General features: G+C 52.1%; 1 protein-coding gene across 1 annotated transcript; it reads left to right on the top strand.

The window, feature by feature from the left end:
- Positions 1–14: 14 nt before the first annotated feature.
- Positions 15–16997, top strand: spred3 (sprouty related EVH1 domain containing 3). Its single transcript, XM_088911216.1, has 11 exons — positions 15–18; positions 213–322; positions 1454–1528; positions 1882–2029; positions 2362–2591; positions 2754–3022; positions 12190–12358; positions 13373–13541; positions 14503–14576; positions 14795–14953; positions 15855–16997. The coding sequence occupies exons 1-11, from the start codon at positions 15–17 to the stop codon at positions 16995–16997; spliced, it is 2550 nt and encodes an 849-aa protein (XP_088767342.1).
- The last annotated feature ends 1876 nt before the right edge of the window (positions 16998–18873 follow it).

Here is an 18873-nt window from a genome sequence, read left to right as displayed (position 1 = left end):
TCCGGTAACTCCAAATGCGTGAGTGTTTGTGTCTTGGGAGGGATGACTTATGGGAATCTGAGCTGAAGGCGTTGCAGGGAAATGGAGGCTGATTGGATCTGAGAGCCTGCAGCCCTTTCAACACCTCCCTGTCTGGGGCTATCGATCGCCTCTGGGGCCTGTGGGGCGTCCTGTCTGGCGCTGCTGGCACAGCTCCGGGTGTGCTCTCGCAGGAGAGGCCTGGGTGAGGTATCTGGGACCCTTCGCGAGCCGGCAGTTACCTCAGCGATGTGCGCGGTATCTCCATTACAGTGCGCCCGGCTCCGTGAGAGTCCTGCTGAAAGTGAGACAGGGGAGGACACGGCTCGTCACCGCCGCACGGAGAGCAACACCGCTGTCCTGGGAACTGTGATGTTAGCAGACCTCAGATACTGGGCATTTTGAGTTGTACAATATTGGTAGGTGTGGCACTGTGACCAATAAACTATCACAACGTAACTACTGTTATGATTAGTATATCTATTCCTGCTACAGCTACAGCTATTCCTGCTACAGTTACTGCCACTACTGCTATTCCAGCTACAGCTATTCCTCCTACAGTTACTGCCACTACTGCTATTCCTGCTACAGTTACTGCCACTACTGCTATTCCAGCTACAGCTATTCCTCCTACAGTTACTGCCACTACTGCTATTCCAGCTACAGCTATTCCTCCTACAGTTACTGCCACTACTGCTATTCCAGCTACAGCTATTCCTCCTACAGTTACTGCCACTACTGCTATTCCAGCTACAGCTATTCCTGCTACAGTTACTGCCACTACTGCTATTCCAGCTACAGCTATTCCTGCTACAGTTACTGCCACTGCTGCTATTACTGCTGTTGCTGCTATTCATACTGTAGTTACTGTTGTTCCTGCTGCAGTTGGTACTATTACAGCCAGTCATGCTATTCCTGCTACAGCTACTGCTACTTACAGCCTGTGATTAATTATAACTTTGCATTTATTATTACATATTGTCAAATTATTTAATATTTAACTTCTTGTTTATAACATTCCAATTGTTTCTGCACTATTTTTAACACTGTAAAAAAACTTGAGTTGCCTTGGAAATGGGCATGATCTAAACACGTTTAAATAACCGTCGTAAACGGCAACTCCTATTCCCCCCAAATTGGTACACAATTCCCTAAGTTCTCAAGGCAGAAAACTGCTACGAATCTCCTACCACGGGTTCTGCTATCGGGTAATGATGAGACTATATTGTACTTAACTGCGTCAGCCCCCAACGTAAAGTGAACCGGTCATTACAATAAACGACTGTGTCTCAACGTTAGTCTACAGGCTAATTCTAGTATAAGCGCGTCTTTCAATATTCCCGCAGGTAGCGAATAATGTACGGTTCATTGTCGGGGAGTAATTCAGTTATCTTTGCGGATTGCCGTCCATTTCCACGACCCCGACCCCGCCCAGCTACAGCGCCTCCTGCCGGTTACCTCAAGCTCTGGCCGCCGGTCGCTGGAAGGCGGGGGTCCTGTCCGGGCAGGGGTGGGGGGGTGGGGGGGGCTGATTGAGGCCGGAGGTGGAGCGGATCACGAGTAAACTTGAGGCTGTTTCCTCTCACGAGTCTCCCTCCGCGGCGGAGAGACACACGAAAAGTTTGGAAAGCAAACGCGTCCGTTATCGCTCGGGGAGCCGTTTCGAATGAAAACAGAGGCGCCCCGGGACCCCACGCGCGCCGGCCGCAGTGACGGGTCTGTCGGTACCGACCCCCCCCCTCCCTCCCGGTGTTTTGAAACGGGGTCGTCGTCCGTGACAGATATTTATTTTTAGCGGATTACTTGTTTTTCGGGCACTGTCGTGGCTGAAGTTATCCCTGCCGCGGTGCCGCACGCCTGCAGTTCGACTCCCGTGTCGCTCTCTCCTCGGAGACCGGCCGAGCGCGCTGGCTCATTCCTACAGTTCGACACGACACGTCACGACACGACACGACAGACACCCTCCTGGGCTGGGATTCTGACCTTCTGTCCGCGACAGCCTCCCTCCCAGGTCCCGTGGTGTCATATCGCCACACCTGGGTGGTGTTTATTACACGGAATCTAATAATTATCCCCCCCCCCCCCCCCCCCAAAGACGTTTTCTTAATCGTTTTCATTTTGTTTGCACATCCGCTTTGTGCTTTACAGTACATGTCCGTTTCTGTCGTTTTATTGGACGGCGAGCCGTGTCTTGACTGCAGTTGAAAGCGTTTTGAGATGATTTATTTGGAAGCGCGCTATATGCGTGTGTTCTTCTCCTTCCTCGTCCCTCCTTCCTCGTCCTGCCCCCCTCCTCTCGGCAGATCTGCGCCACCGCCCGGACACCCCCCCCCCCCCCCCCAGGGCGGGACCACCGCTGCCTCGCGGCGCCACCCAGCTTCTCCCACGAGGTCGGCGTCCGGCCTGGGTTTGTAAACAGCACGCGGGGAGGGGGCGACCGCAGAAGCCCCTCCGTGCCGTACAAGCGCCCTTTCAGGGCTCAGGGGCGAAAAACACCGGTGTTCTTTCCCCAGTGGTTCGTCTCCCTGTGGCTCATTGGCTGCTGGGATTCCCGCATGTTATACGCGACAGCCGTGAGATGAGTGGCCGCCGAGCCCGGTAATCCAGTCCCCCCTGCGGTCGGGGGGCTCACAGAGACCCACCCAGGGAGATCCCGGTGCTGGCGGGGGCTTCACCCGCCCGAGGAGAGGGGGTCCTCAGCGCTGGCCCATGCGGGCTGCGTCTCCGCGTGTCAGCGCGCCGCGGGCGTGGGGGAGCTCTCCGTGGTGCTGAAAGCCCTCTCCTCTCGGGGCGCCGTGGCCGTCTCGGACCCCCGCCCATTAACACAGATGTTTAAGTGTGCTGAGAGGACTCCCGTCCACATTCTGCCGGAAAGGAAGTGGAAAAAAACCTGTAGGGGCCTTTCAGCACCGCAGACAGCGGACAGCTCCCACGCAGCGCAGCGCGGACGAACAGGGAGTGTGTCCGAGACGGGCTTTCTCGCGGACCCCTCGGAGGCAGAGGTGTGAGTTTGACCGTTCATACGTCACCTGTCAGGCCTCCTGCCTCGCCTCCAGAAATTCAGCAGTTTGTCTGTCCACACCCGGACACAGCCCGGTTCCCCGCGAAAACTTTCCTCCGGCCTCTGCCGGGTGAGCAGTCTCGGCCAGAACCTCTGGTGTGTGAGTGTGAGTTAGTGTGTGTGTGTGTGAGTTAGTGTGTGTGTGTGTGTGTGTGTGTGAGTTTGTGTGAGTGTGAGTTAGTGTGTGTGTGTGTGAGTTTGTGTGTGTGTGTGTGTGTGTGAGTTTGTGTGTGTGGGGGAGAATGTGTGTGGTGTGTGTGATTGTGTGTATGACTGAGCGTATGTTAGTGTGTGTATTAGTGCATGAATGTGTGTTTGGTGTGAGTGTGTGCATGAGTGAGTCTGTGGTGTGTGTGAGGGTGTGCGATTGTGTGAGTGTGTTTGTATGTGTGTGGTGTGTGGATGTGTGTGGTGTGAGTGTGTGTACGTGCTTGCCTGTCTCTGTGTTTCTGAAGGTGTGTTGCTTTGTGCGCTGTTATTAAATCTTTAATAGTATCCGGCAATCGATTAGTCGGTGTGTGTGAGCAGTGTGTGGGAGTACGGGTGTACTGTCAGTCAGTAGGTCAGTCAGTGTGTGTGTCTTAATGCACAGAGTGTGTTGGTGGGCTGATCTGCCTTTTTACGTAGTCTGTAACAGTGGCGGTGTCTTGCAGTCAATTAGTGTGTGTGTGTGTGTGTTTTGGGGTGTCTTCACGCAGCTTGTATGCGGTCAGCCCGTCAGTCACACAGCCGGCCCGTGAGCCCTGTCGGTCCTTCAGTCCGTCTGTCCGAGTCCGGTGTTCGGGAAACACAGTTTGAAGGGAAACCGGCAGGCGCAGGCAGGGAAGAGGTGAAGGAGGGAGGGAGTGATTAGGGAGAGAGAGAGCGAGGCAGAGAGAGAGAGAGAGGGAGAGAGACGGAGGGAGGGAGGGAGGATGCTGCCGCGGCGAGCGGAAAATGGCTGCTGCGCGCCGGAGCCCCTTCCTGATGCACGGCGAGAGGACATGAAAGATGGGAGAAAGGGAAGAAGATAAAGACATGAGCGGCTGAGAGGAGAGCGAGAAAGAGAGAGCGAGAGAGAGAGCGAGAGAGAGGGCTGCGCGTGTGCTCGCTCGTGAGAGAGGGAGAGAGAGAGCGCGAGGGGGGAAAGGAAGCATACATCAGACCGGGGGGCAGCGAGCTCGAGGCGGCGGGCGACACCGAGCAATGGAGCGCGAGTGAGTCTCGAGGTTTTTTTCCCCTTTTTTTAAAAACACAAAATAAAATCAGACGAGTGAGACGGTCGTCTTTCGCCAGACAATATTTTGCGTTATTTCCAACAGTTTCACTGACACACACACACTCTCTCTCTCTCTCTCTCTCACACACACACACATATACGCGCACACACAAACAGACACACGTATACATGTTCAGAAAATCACCCCGGCTCAGTCATAGATGAAAGATATTCACCCACCCGGCGTCCACAGAAACAGAGCGGACAGATGTGGGTTCAGCCGTCATGTAGAGATGGCAACTGCAATATTATTGACGTTTTGTTAAATAGCAGCTACGCATCAGTGCCGTATGATGAGACAGGTACAAACCTTTACGGTAGTCTGGGTTTAGCGGTAGGAAACCGCTGGAAATCGAGACGAACGGCGACAGCTCTCTCACCACCGTCCCTATTGCTGTCGGGGCATGTTCGCACGGTGCTGTCGAAGCGGCTAGAATATGGCGATTTTGTTGTGTGTGTTTTTTTTTTAATCATTGTATTGGTTTTCTGCCCACTCTCGGGTTTACGAGCGCCCTTCCGCCGCGGTGACGGCGGGAGCTCGCCGGCGGGTGTGGGTGATAGTGAGGGGAGGAGGGGGGGCAGGCGCCGTCGACGGGATTTTTTTGTTTTTCTCAACGAGTCCCTCGGTTTCATTATGATTTTTTAAAGCCAAACTTTATGAATGGAATTTGATCTTTTTTTTTTCTCCCTGCCGCTCTCTCTCCCACCTCCTCCCCCTCTCCCAACACCTCTCTCTCTCTCTTCCCTCCCTCCGACTCTCTCTCTCTCTCTCTCTCTCTCTCCTCTCCTGCTCCCCCCCTCCTCAAATACCACACAACCCCACACAGGCACACACACACGCGCACACACACACACACATACATGGACGCGTCTCGGCCGAATATGCAAGGAACGCCGAGGGGACGCGTTTCTGAATCGCTCTGCTCCGCGTCGCGTTTTCATTCATAAAATAGCGGGGCCGCCTGGGTGTGAGTCCGTGCCGTGCGTGCGCGCGAGGCGCGAGGCGCGAGCGGCCGGGCGGCCAGGGAAGACGCTCGGGCGGATGACAGGAATATCCGTGACTGAGATTGAGACGCCTCTGAGGACCGCACCCGCCCCGCTCCAGGGCTGTTCATCCCGCCGTGGGGTGTGCTCGGTGTAGCGCTCCGGCCCGGGCCGGTGCCGGTTCGTGTGGTCACAGGGCTCGGGCTCGGGCTCGGGCTGGGTTTATACTGTCTCCGAGCGCAGTCCCGTCTGAGCTCCCGATGGGCCGCGCATCTTCTCCTTTCCATGAAAATGGGGATTTTTAATTTTAAACAATTGCATTCTCAAGTACTGTCGATATCCGTCGTCTGACTAAAGACAGAAACCTCACTGCGCGATATAAGTCGAGGAGAGGTTCACCTATGGGCGCGTTTCACAACCGCTGCGAGATCTCTGGCCGTTCGGGTGTTAGGACGGCTCGATTATTAAAGTTGGAATAACGCTTGGTCCCGATCACGTGACCCCCCATTCACAAAAAAAAAAACCCCATCCACCCTCGCGCAGCCCTCGCTGCACTAGCGATGCGCGAGCGAGACTCGCAGGCTGGAGTCGCATCGCGCTGTAGTCGTCTAAGAAACACACCGGTAGAATAAACGCAAGAGCCTCCTCTGTCTGGGTTGTGCTCGTCCGTGTGGGCCACTGTGCTTAAAGGGCTTCTTACATCAAATTCCAGAGGGTTAAGATTCCTAAAGCTTGAGCATCTAAGACGGTGGCAATCCTTGTGTTGACGTGTTCTGATCATCTTTACTTAGTAATTCCACATCTAAAAACAATCTCACTTCAGGCACTTGTCGTCTTCTGCGCAGTCTGGTACAGTGTCGGTGTGTTTGAGCTACTGTACTGGGACTGTAGCTCCTATTGTAACAGGACTGTTCTACTGTACTGGGACTGTAGCCCCTGTTGTAAAAGGACTGTTCCACTGTACTGGGACTGTACCTCCTATTGTAACAGGACTGTTCTACTGTACTGGGACTGTAGCTCCTATTGTAACAGAACTGTTCTACTGTACTGGGACTGTAGCTCCTATTGTAACAGGACTGTTCTACTGTACTGGGACTGTAGCCCCTGTTGTAACAGGACTGTTCCACTGTACTGGGACTGTAGCCCCTGTTGTAACAGGACTGTTCTACTGTACTGGGACTGTAGCTCCTACTGTAACAGGACTGTTCCACTGTACTGGGACTGTAGCTCCTATTGTAACAGAACTGTTCTACTGTACTGGGACTGTAGCCTCTACTCTAACAGGACTGTTCTACTGCACTGGGACTGTAGCTCCTACTGTAACAGGACTGTTCTACTGTACTGGGACTGTAGCTCCTATTGTAACAGGACTGTTCTACTGTACTGGGACTGTAGCCCCTACTGTAACAGGACTGTTCTACTGTACTGGGACTGTAGCTCCTATTGTAACAGGACTGTTCTACTGTACTGGGACTGTAGCTCCTATTGTAACAGGACTGTAGCTCCTATTGTAACAGAACTGTTCTACTGTACTGGGACTGTAGCCCCTACTGTAACAGGACTGTTCTTCTGCACTGGGACTGTAGCTCCTATTGTAACAGGACTGTGCTACTGTACTGGGACTGTAGCTCCTATTGTAACAGGACTGTCCCAGTGTACTGGGACTGTAGCTCCTATTGTAACAGGACTGTTCTACTGCACTGGGACTGTAGCTCCTACTGTAACAGGACTGTTCTACTGTACTGGGACTGTAGCTCCTATTGTAACAGGACTGTTCTACTGTACTGGGACTGTAGCTCCTATTGAAACAGGAGTATTTTGCTGTACATGATTCTTAATCATTATTTACCATGGTTTTAAACACATTTATGATTTTATACATGGCATCCAAACAGCATTTCCATTCTCTGGGGAACAAAACGAGCTGCACCAGAGATCACCGTCACTTGTGAATTGTGACAGTTTGGGCTTGTTTGCTAATTAGCAGAGTTTCAGTGTTCTAACTAGGAAGCAGAGTCGGGCGAAAGGAGGTGAGAGGCCCATCAGGTGATTAACAACGGCATATGTGGAGTCAGAGGGTCAGAGCGCAGGGTCAGCCATTTATACGGCACCCCTGGAGCAGCTGGGGTTAAGGGCCTTGCTCAGGGACCCAACGGAGTAGGATTCCTCTGCCGGCCGCGGGATTTGAACCTGCAACCTTCCAGCCACAGGCGCAGATCCTGAGCCACAGAGCCAGCCAGGGAGAGCAAGCTGGGGTATGCGAAAAGTTCCTCATGGAAGAAAGTGTATATGGCCAATAAAGTGATCTTAATCTTAATGAGTCACCTGTTACAGATGCAGAATTAGACCTCTGCAGGAAGCAGGAGGTTTGCTGCAGGTCGCTCGTGGTTGTGACAGTATGTCCCCTTGGAGGACGACGAGCACGATGGCAGGCAGAGTGATTGGTGGTGTGTGCTGTAGACAGCGAGCAGTGCTGGAAAGGACAGAGGGAGGAGAAGTGTTCTGTGGCTTGCTGCATGAAAGACCTTCTGTTAAATGTGTCCCCAGTTTTTCCCCTGAAGTGTTCCTTGGATCTGAGGCTGGAGGGAGCCTCCTTTGGTAAGAGCACAGTAAAGTGTGGTGCAGCACAGTGAGGTTGTGGTAAAAGCACAGTAAAGTGTGGTGAAGCACAGTGAGGTTGTGGTAAGAGCACAGTAAAGTGGGGTGAAGCACAGTGAGGTTGTGGTAAGAGCACAGTAAAGTGGGGTGAAGCACAGTGAGATTGTGGTAAATGCACAGTAAGGTGTGGTGAAGCACAGTGAGATTGTGGTAAAAGCACAGTAAAGTGTGGTGCAGCACAGTGAGATTGTGGTAAAAGCACAGTAAAGTGGGTTGAAGCACAGTGAGATTGTGGTAAAAGCACAGTAAAGTGTTGTGCAGCACAGTGAGATTGTGGTAAAAGCACAGTAAAGTGGGTTGAAGCACAGTGAGATTGTGGTAAAAGCACAGTAAAGTGTGGTGCAGCACAGTGAGATTGTGGTAAAAGCACAGTAAAGTGGGTTGAAGCACAGTGAGATTGTGGTAAAAACACACTAAAGTATAGTGAGGCAGTGAAATCATGGTGAAACACAGTGAATTGTAGTGAGGCAGTAAAATCATGGTGAAACACACTAAAGTATAGTGAGGCAGTGAAATCATGGTGAAACACAGTGAATTGTAGTGAGGAAGTGGAGGCTCAGAGAGCAACAGCTCAGGAGGAGAAACACTGTGGACAACCAATGCCAGGTTTCCACATCGCTGTGCAAATTTACCATGTTAATGGATAAAAAATAGAAAGTTCATCACCCACGGCCTCATTAAAATCCTTGGATATATGTAAGGCATTTTCCTGCACTGCTCGCCTCTCCGTCTGGTCTGCTGGTTGAGCCAACCGCAATAAAAACACAGGCCTGATAGTCGCTTCATATTGCAGCCACCCTGATTGTGACATCAGTTCTCAGAAGCTGAATCCTGCAACAGCACTCGCACAGGAAGTAGAAACATGACTTCCTGTGAGTAGTGCTGTGTGATTTCCAGAGCGCAATGTCAGCTGATGGCTGCAAGCCGAGCGCACTGTGAACTGATGGCATCAGGCAGGAAACGGCAGGTCGACATGGGAAAGCTGGAGTGATGTCATATCTAGGTGTCTCCTGTTCTGAATTTAAAGGAGGACACAAGGAGGCTACAAAATGGCAGCGATGTCTGTGAGAAATGTAAAGTTTTTTTATTCATTGTTGCACGATTATGTTACCGGTGCCCTTCATTTCTTTAATTTATTACTATAACTTTCCTTTATTGTCCCAGCTTTGCAGGCAGGCAAACGACACAACACAGTACAGAATACATTGAACCCAACATGAGCATTTTAACAAACGAGAAAAATACACTGTTAATTGTCCAATTGGTTAATTGGCATGGGAATAAAAGATAACTTGGTTCACTTGCACTTGAATCTAAGTGGTCTACAGTATCTCTGCCCAGAAGGAAGGAGCACAGATTCTCTGTTCAAGGGGTGGTCACGACAGCCAGTGATAACATCGCCTTCTGCAGTTTGTTTGACATAGATGTCTGACAGCTGTAGCTATTGTGCCCTGATATGTCTCTGGCTGCCATCACAATCCTGCTCAGTGTGTTTTTACTACTTGTATTAAATCTTTGAACAGATTCAGTGTAAGTTCTATAGAATAGAGTCGATGCTGTAGTACACACATTTAAAAGAGTGGAGTGTTCCTGGGAAGAACAGTCGCTGTTGGGTTGTCTTACATACGACATCCATGTTTTCCTCAAAGGTTAGTTTGTAATCAACAGCAGTGCCGAGATATCGGTCATTTTTGCCCATTTAAATTTCTTGCTCCTGAGTGACTGTTGCTTTTGTGGCTGGTGGTTGCTTTCTATAATCAATGATCATGTCTTTGGTTTCTGACACCTGAGGTTGAAGGAAGGAGTTGCTCCACCGTTCAACACAATACCGCACCACAGGCCCGTGATCAGTGTGTATGTCTTGGAGGGCGTGGACAATGACAGAGTCCTCAGCTAACTTAATGAAGTGTCTGTTTCTCCAATGGGCTTCTGCAGCTGTGTGTATAGCGAGTGTATAGGATGTGGGACAGCACACAGCCCTGAGGCAACCCAGTGGAGAACAAAGCTGCTCTGATTTAAGACAGTTTGCCCTCACTCTTCATAATCTGTTGGACAAAGTATAAGATCAACCTACACTATTCAAGTCTAGACCATTGAATAGCATGGTTTAATGGTGTTAACGGCTGATTTATTTATATAAATAAAAGCCTTGTATGTGTCTTGGGACCTTCTAGATGTGAACATAAGGGTTTCAGTAATGTGAGGGTAGCATGACATGAGGTAGACTCCTTGTGTCATGATAACTGGAAATGTAATATTCTCTGTTTTGATTACTAGCTGCAGTAAATGATCTGTAGATCTTGTTCATTTTGTTGAAGAATCCCAGGTTATAAGTTTCAACAAAATGCCTGGGCCACTTGTTCCAGATTCCCATAATCCTTTGTCTGGGCTGTGTCCTATTGTAACCCATCCCCGCCAGAGATCACTGGTCCAGTCTGTGTCCTGTTGTAGCCTTACAGTCCAGAGATCACTGGTCCAGTCTGTGTCATATTGTAACCCTACAGTCCAGAGATCACTGGTCCAGTCTGTGTCCTGTTGTAACCCTACAGTCCAGAGATCACTGGTCCAGTCTGTGTCATATTGTAACCCTACAGTCCAGAGATCACTGGTCCAGTCTGTGTCATATTGTAACCCTACAGTCCAGAGATCACTGGTCCAGTCTGTGTCCTGTTGTAACCCTACAGTCCAGAGATCACTGGTCCAGTGTGTGAGTAGTCCTGTGCTACTGGCTTTGGGTGGGCTCCATTTAGCCAGGGTTTCCTTGGGTCTTTCCAGGGTGCCTGCGATTGTGTAGTGTTGTCCACTGGAGACTTCTTGCTCCTCCCTGCAATGTTAATCTCATCTAAGCCTCTGTGGAGGTGGCAGCTTGTCCCAGGGCAGAGGAGAGTGTGAGCTCTCCTCACTGCTGGTTTGGTATGTCAGTGTGCCAGTGTAACTCTTAACCCTTTAGGAATTTTTCATGTTTCCTCATCATTATATCATGGGTGTACATTTTGTTTGCAAGTTTTCTGCGACTTGCTGTTCTTCTTTTCTTTGTTTTTGTCTCAGTACACCAAAGTAAATTGTTGTAAAGTGCAGTGCTACCAAACAAGTAGCCTGGTCTTGTCAGAACCCACAGTGTATTAACCTGTCTTTCTCCTGCAGTGCAGTGTGTGCAGTGTGTATTAACCTGTCTTTCTCCTGCAGTGCAGTGTGTGCAGTGTGTATTAACCTGTCTTTCTCCTGCAGTGCAGTGTGTGCAGTGTGTATTAACCTGTCTTTCTCTTGCAGTGCAGTGTGTGCAGTGTGTATTAACCTGTCTTTCTCCTGAGTGCAGTGTGTGCAGTGTGTATTAACCTGTCTTTCTCCTGCAGTGCAGTGTGTGCAGTGTGTATTAAGCTGTCTTTCTCCTGCAGTGCAGTGTGTGCAGTGTGTATTAAGCTGTCTTTCTCCTGCAGTGCAGTGTATGCAGTGTGTATTAAGCTGTCTTTCTCCTGCAGTGCAGTGTGTGCAGTGTGTATTAACCTGTCTTTCTCTTGCAGTGCAGTGTGTGAAGTGTGTATTAACCAGTCTTTCTCCTGCAGTGCAGTGTGTGCAGTGTGTATAAACCTGTCTTTCTCCTGCAGTGCAGTGTGTGCAGTGTGTATTAACCTGTCTTTCTCCTGCAGTGCAGTGTGTGCAGTGTGTATTAACCTGTCTTTCTCTTGCAGTGCAGTGTGTGCAGTGTGTATTAACCGGTCTTTCTCCTGCAGTGCAGTGTGTGCAGTGTGTATAAACCTGTCTTTCTCCTGCAGTGCAGTGTGTGCAGTGTGTATTTACCTGTCTTTCTCCTGCAGTGCAGTGTGTGCAGTGTGTATTAACCTGTCTTTCTCTTGCAGTGCAGTGTGTGCAGTGTGTATTAACCTGTCTTTCTCCTGCAGTGCAGTGTGTGCAGTGTGTATTAACCTGTCTTTCTCTTGCAGTGCAGTGTGTGCAGTGTGTATTAACCTGTCTTTCTCTTGCAGTGCAGTGTGTGCAGTGTGTATTAACCTGTCTTTCTCTTTCAGTGCAGTGTGTACAGTGTATTATCCTGTGTCTGCCTTATAATGCATGCCATGTGTCTTTCTTTCCATATACCGTATATATATTTTTTAATGCTTTTATCCAACTTAACTCCCATCTGCGGTCATCTTCACTGCAGGGTACATATTACCAGAATCATTCAGGTAGCCCTTGTCTCTCTCTGTCCCAGTGTGGTGCGGGTTCGTGCAGTGGTGATGACCCGCGATGATTCCAGTGGGGGCTGGGTCCCCCTGGGGGGCGGTGGCCTGAGCCACGTGATCATCTGCAAGGGGCGGAGCCTGGAGGACAGGGGGCGGAGAGATTACATCATCCGGGGGGAGCGGCTCAGGGACCGGGCGGTGAGTGTGCGTGTGTGTCTCTGTGTGTGTGGCGCTGGGTCGAGCACATCTGGAGCCCCACACAGAGCTCGGGCCACCGCTGTGTAGGAGGGACCTGAAAGTATTGGCGACAGCCCAGAGAAAAGCAGCAGGGTTCGTTCCAGAGGAGATTGATGTGGTTGTGGGGCAGTGCTGGCGGTGTGTCCAGAGCTAGGTCCGCTGTGTGTGACATCAGCACTAGGAGAAGCAATGACAGCCTGGGTCCCCAGAAGAGCTCTTTCTCACTGTACATACGAGCGCCACGTCCGTAAGGGTGTGACTGATATCTGGACGCCAGGATCAGGATGTCATTCCTGGTCCACTTGCTCACAGAGAGCGCTGCGTGTGTGCTACTTGATTGTGTTGTGTTGTATATTGACATGATGGTGTTGTATTGATTATGATGTGTTGTATATTGACATGAGGGTATTGTATTGATTGTGTTGTGTTGTATATTGATGTGAGGTGTTGTATTGATCATGATGTTTAGTATATTGATGTGAGGGTGTTATATTGATCATGATGTTTAGTATATTGATGTGAGGGTGTTGTATCGATCATGATGTGTAGTATTTTGATGTGAGGGTGTTGTATTGATTATGATGTGTAGTATATTGATGTGAGGGTGTTGTATTGATCGTGATGTTTAGTATATTGATGTGAGGGTGTTGTATTGATTGTGTTGTGTTTTATATTGATGTGAGGGTGTTGTATCGATCATGATGTATAGCATTTTGATGTGAGGGTGTTGTATCGATCATGATGTGTAGTATATTGATGTGAGGGTGTTGTATTGATTGTGTTGTGTTGTATATTGATGTGAGGGTGTTGTATCGATCAGGATGTGTAGTATTTTGATGTGAGGGTGTTGTATTGATCATGATGTGTAGTATATTGATGTGAGGGTGTTGTATTGATTATGATGTGAGGGTGTGGATTCCTGGTGTCTTGGATGTTAAAATCAGGTGCTTCCCCCTCCCCTGCTGTCTCCCTCAGCCCGTGCTGGAGTGTGCTGTGCAGAGAGGGCTGGTCTACAACAAGGTGAACCCCATCTTCCACCACTGGCGTGTCCAGGACAAGAAGTTTGGCCTGACCTTCCAGAGCCCTGCTGACGCAGTCTCCTTCGAGCGAGGGCTCCACAGCGCCATCGACAGGCTGGACAGAGGTGCTGCACCAAGAGGGGGGAGGGCTCAGAGGGAGAGAGCGGAGAGAAAGAGGGGTTCAGAGGGAGTGAAGAAGACCAACAGATAAAATGAGAGAGGGAGAGGGGGAAGGTAGCATGGAGGCAGAAGAGAAGCAGAGGCAGGGCAAGAAACAGAGATGTACAGAAAGGGGTCCATAGACAGATATGCAAAAGACCTCTATACTTAAGGTCCTATAGGTGCCTTAAATCCATTTTTACTAATAGAAGTTAGCAACAGGCAAGACTCAACAGTTACATCATCAGGATGAAAAGGGTACTGCAGGTGGGGGGGGGGCAAGCAAAAGAGAGAAAAAGCAAGAGTTTATTTCACACAGCATCTGTTCTATTGTATCTTTGTTTATTGTGTCTGTATTTACACCTGGCTGAAACCAGGCTGGGTGGCACAGTGGTCAGCATTGCTGCCTGGCAGTGCTGGGGCTCTGGGTTCGATTCCTGGGGTGCTGTCTGTGTGGAGTTTGTATGATCTCCCCGTGTTCATGTGGGGTTCCTCTGGGAGCACCGGTTTCCTTCCACAGTCCAAAGACAGGCTGGTAGGTTAATTGGCTTCTGGGAGAACCGGCCCTGGTGTGAGTGTGTGCGTGTCTGTGATGGCCTGGCGTCCTCTCCAGGGTGTATCCTGCCTTGCATTCATTGGTTGCTGGGATAGGCTCCAGCCCCCCTGTGACCTCATATTGCATGGATGAAAGAACAACACCAGGCCTGCAACTGTGAGCTGTGTTACTGTTTGTTTTGGACACTGGAACAGTGACCTGTAATAACTCTACTGCCTGGGGTCGCTGACCTCTGTTCACCCCAGCATGTGGGGTAACTGATCTCTCTTTTCCCCATAGTCTGGGGTGACATGTGCTTAGAAAAGGGAATGGCAGCTCCCTCTCACTTTGTTTCTCTGTTGTCTTTGTCTTTCTCCCTTTCTCTCGCTCAGGCTCGGATTCCCCTTCCTCCTCCACACCAGAAGAGGGCGACACTGAAGACGATGGCCTGGCCGTGAGTCGCTCTGTGTCACTCTCTCCCTCGGTGCTCTGTGAATGCGTGTCTCTGTCTCCTCTTTCTCTGAGATTGTGTGGCTTGAGCACGGTACATCAACCCTCCCCTGTCCCGCCTCCCCATCTCCCCGTCCTCGCTCTCTTCTCCCCTGCTCCCCTCCCTCTCTCGTCCCCTGTGTGTTTCACTCCTTCTCCTCCTTCCCTCTCTCTCGCTCCCTCGCTCAGTCCCAGGACAGCGAGTCGTCCTCCAGCAGCCGAAAGGAGATGCTGCCCAGGCCTGCCACCATAGTGACCAGCCAGTCCTCCGCCACCTGCTTTGTGCGCCCCCCTGCCACTGAGGATTATGGGTACGGAACCGGACACACCGTTGCCACGCCAACCCCTGCACAGGTAAAGATGCCTATGCCCCTGTTACTATGGACACCACCCATTGATGGGCTAGAGAGCAAATACTTGACATTGATTACGGAAGAGGACGATTTTTGCCTTTATTTCCCATTGTTTTATTCCTGGTGGAGCAGGGTGCACCAACAGTAATTGCGCCCTTCTTATTGCTACACCCTACTGGAAACTAGGAAAGAGCTGGGAATAAGATGACATGTGCTGCACCACTCTGAGTTCAAAGTGTGTCTTTGAGTTACTCCTACTCTTAACACCCACTCCCTGTGAAGTCCTGCAGTTTATGTTCTCCATGTTAAAAAATGACACATCCAGTCTACTGACTGCTATCCCCGCGTTATCAATGCTTCAATAAGTCATAATAATAATTCCCAATGATCACACCTAGAACTTTTGCAGGTTCTGTGTTCAATTTCTCTGCTGCTTATGGTCCGCTTCAGCTAGAAACATTGTAGATACTTGCGTCCACGTGAACTGTCAGCTGATGTAAACTGTGCAGTGAAAACCTCAGTAGCTCAGTGTGATCTTGGGCAATGAATATGAATATGAGAGAGATATACCAAAGGACATCCTAGGTGCAAGACTTACTGTATATATGTAAGCAAGCAGAAATATGCAAGATTAGTATTTCTACCCAAGCCTACAGACTCTTATTGGAGCCCCTGTGTGTGAACACACCTGGTGTGCAGATCTGCATCTAGCAGCACCAACTGTGCTCACACTATCTTTATGCTACACCTGAATTCAAACTAGAAATACATCTGGCCATCAGCTCTGATTTCACCAGCAGCCTAATTGTGCAATGCTTCTTGGTACAAAAGAGGAGCCATGCTCTCCGACATTCTCCTCTGTCTCCTTCTTGCCCTCTACCCTCTCTCTCTGTGTTCCTCAGATCCACACCCGCCCGCTGCAGCACCAGCCTGCGCCCGTGACGGCTGTCATTAACCCCCCTGCGCCCCCGCCTCCCGCTCAGCCTCCGCCCCCTCCCCTGCCCCCGCCCCAGGCCCCGCCCCCGGCCCCGCCCCTCTCCCCCCTCAGCCCTCTCTCCCCGACTCTCTCGCTGCTGGAGGAGAAGGACCTGCAGAGCCTGGACCCCTGCAAGGACCTGTGGGGCTCGCGCGGGTACGAGGACTACCGCCGGGCCGGGACTGCCAGGACTCTGGGCGTGCCCGCGGGCGGCGGCGGGGGCGTTGGCGGGAGCGGCGCGCAGGACAAAGCGGAGCTGTGCGTGGTGCGTTTCGAGAAGGAGCTGGCGGGCGGCCCGGCGGGCAGCGAGGTGGCCGTGACCCTGGACAGCAAGCCCCCGCTCCGGCTCGCCACGCCCTCGCCCACCTGCGGACCGGGGCCCAACGCCGTCGGTGCCGCGCCCGCCTCCGGCCCCGCCGGCCTGGGGGCCCGCGAGCCCGGGAAAGGATCGCCCTCCCCCTGCTGCATCCACACCTCGCTGGCCACCCCGCGCGCGCGGACTCGGAAACGGGGCGGCGGCGGCGGCGACTGCGGGCTGGGCCTGGGGCTGGGCCTGGCGGGCGGCCTGTCGCCCACGCTGGACGCCGCCGTCTCCTGCGCCGACGAGGACCACGCCGGGCCCCGCCCCCCGCCGGGCGGCTCCTCCTCCTCCTCCTCCCGCTGCGTCTACTGCCGCTCCGTCTTCAGCGCCGCCGACAACGGCCGGGGCCGCTGCCGGGACGCCCCGGACCCAGCGCTGCGCTGCCTGCGCCAGTGGACCTGCGTGTGGTGCGCGGAGAGCCTGCTGTACCACTGCATGTCGGACTCGGAGGGCGAGTTCTGGGAGCCCTGCTCCTGCGAGGAGGACGCCGGGGGGGGCGGGGGCGGCGGCGAGGGCGGCGGCGGCGGCGGGGCCGGCGGCGGCTCGGGGGGGTGCCGCCCCCACGCCCTGTGCTGTGCCCGCTGGCTGGCCCTGCTGGCCCTGTCGCTGGTCGTGCCCTGTATGTGCTGCTACCTGCCCCTGCGGGCCTGCCTGCGCTGCGGAGAGCACTGTGGCTGCTGTGGGGGCAGGCACAAAGCCGTGCGGTGAGGCTGGGCAGGCTGGGGGGGGCGGGGGGGGGCGGGGGCTGCCTTTGGGGTTTTGTCTTGGGGGGAGTGTAGTGTAAGAGCAGTTGTCGATTCGTGGCTGAGGTCCCGCGCACCTGAGTCTGTGCACACGCCCTGCAACCGAACCTTCACCCTGACCCTGTGTGAGCCTAGCCTCTCCCTCACCTTCCCTGCCTCCCGGTTCCCAGCTGACTAGGGTGCACAGGCGAAAAACCAAGAGAGAGGGGATTTCAGATTGGGGACGGAAGCCAATGTTTACACAAAGGGTGGCAGGGGGCTGAAACAGGCTTCCCAGCCGTGTGGTTGAGGCTGATTCCCCGTTAAGCCTTCAGGCCCTGAGCCCTAGCTCAACCAACCCCAGGGGGTGTGTACGGACCACAGGCGCGGTGGACCTTTCTGAGTTTTACGTGGACAGATCGCCAGTCTGCTGTTTGGAGATTTGGAGTGGGGGTGGGGGAATAGAGTTAATGCAACTTTTTTTAAGAAAGTTATTATTATAACTGTTATCGCTATTATTCGTTTTATTTTTTAAATGTTGTTTTCCCCTCCCCCTCCAAAAAAACAGGAGAATGGTCACAACAGCGAAAGGGTGTTTGAGTTACTCAGCAGTATTTCTTTCTGTATGTATTGATTGGTTCTGTTGATTGAGGTTATGATTTGAAGCACACACAGAAACACACACATCCTCCCCAAACGCATGAGAACGTGAGGAAAGAGTGAGGGAGGGAGAGACAAAGGATGGGCCTGGACACAGAGAGAGAGAGAGAGAGAGAGAGAGAGAGAGAGAGAGAGAGAGAGAGAGAGAGAGAGAGAATCTGGACACAGAGAGAGACAGATCTGGAGACACACAAAGAGAGAGAGACAAATCTGGACACAGAGACAGACAGATCTGGACACACAGAGAGACATAGACCTGGACACAGAGAGAGAGACAAATTTAGATACAGAGAGACACAATCTGGATACAGAGAGAGAGACAGGGGGACAGATCTGGCCACAGAGACACATCAGAGTGTGCTGTACTCTTTTGTATGAGTTTGGAATAATCCACGATTTCTGCTATTAGTGGAGCGCTGGGTGGCCCCACCTCTGACCAGCATGTCCTGGCGTCAGTCGTGTTTCGGCACAATCACTGCCTTGGCCTTGTGGAGCACAGAGGAAGTGCAGAGATGCCAGAGGGGCTCACAGCAGAACACGGGTTCGAGATCGAAGACGTCACGGGGAAAAGTGCACAATCACCAAATGCCAACTGCTGTTGAAAGTCCCGTGGAGACATTTCCAAGACACGCTCCAGTCGTGGTCCAGATCTTCAGCTACCTCAGCCAGCATACAATCCTATTGCCTCCGGACACCTGATCTCAGCCCCGAGCCCATGTGTGGCTGGATGCAGCTCTGGCCAAGGCGGTGACATACTGCCGCGGTTGTGTCTCTTCTGTTGCCCCAGGATCCGGGCCTGGTTTCCAACTGCCCCCCAGCGGATACCTCAAGGAGCGTGAGCTCGATGTTCAGAACTTGCCTGGCGCTGCAGGGACTACTGGGTGGTGGCAACAGCAGAGCTTTGTGTTTGCGAAGTGGAGCAGAGTCGTGGTCGAGACATGGCAAAGCAGAAAGAAAACCATGGGAGGAACAACAGTAAAGTGAGGTGTAAGGGTGGTATAAGCCAACTACTGGGGTAAATGTCTGGAAGAGATCATCCAGGTGCCTCTCCTGCCTCTGCACTGCCAGCATGCTGTACAGGAAACAACACTGTTTAGAACAGAGGGCCTAGTGTGGCTCCGAGTCCTGGAGATGCAGATAAAGTCTTTTGGGAAGGTGATTGTGTTTAAGCAGGGCACCTAGTGTCTCTGAGTCCTGGAGAT

The sequence above is a fragment of the Atractosteus spatula genome, chromosome 3 (assembly GCF_055471065.1).
Source record: "Atractosteus spatula isolate fAtrSpa1 chromosome 3, fAtrSpa1.hap1, whole genome shotgun sequence".
In the NCBI taxonomy this organism is placed as follows: Eukaryota; Metazoa; Chordata; class Actinopteri; order Semionotiformes; family Lepisosteidae; genus Atractosteus; species Atractosteus spatula.
This window is presented reverse-complemented; position numbering and strand designations above follow the sequence as displayed.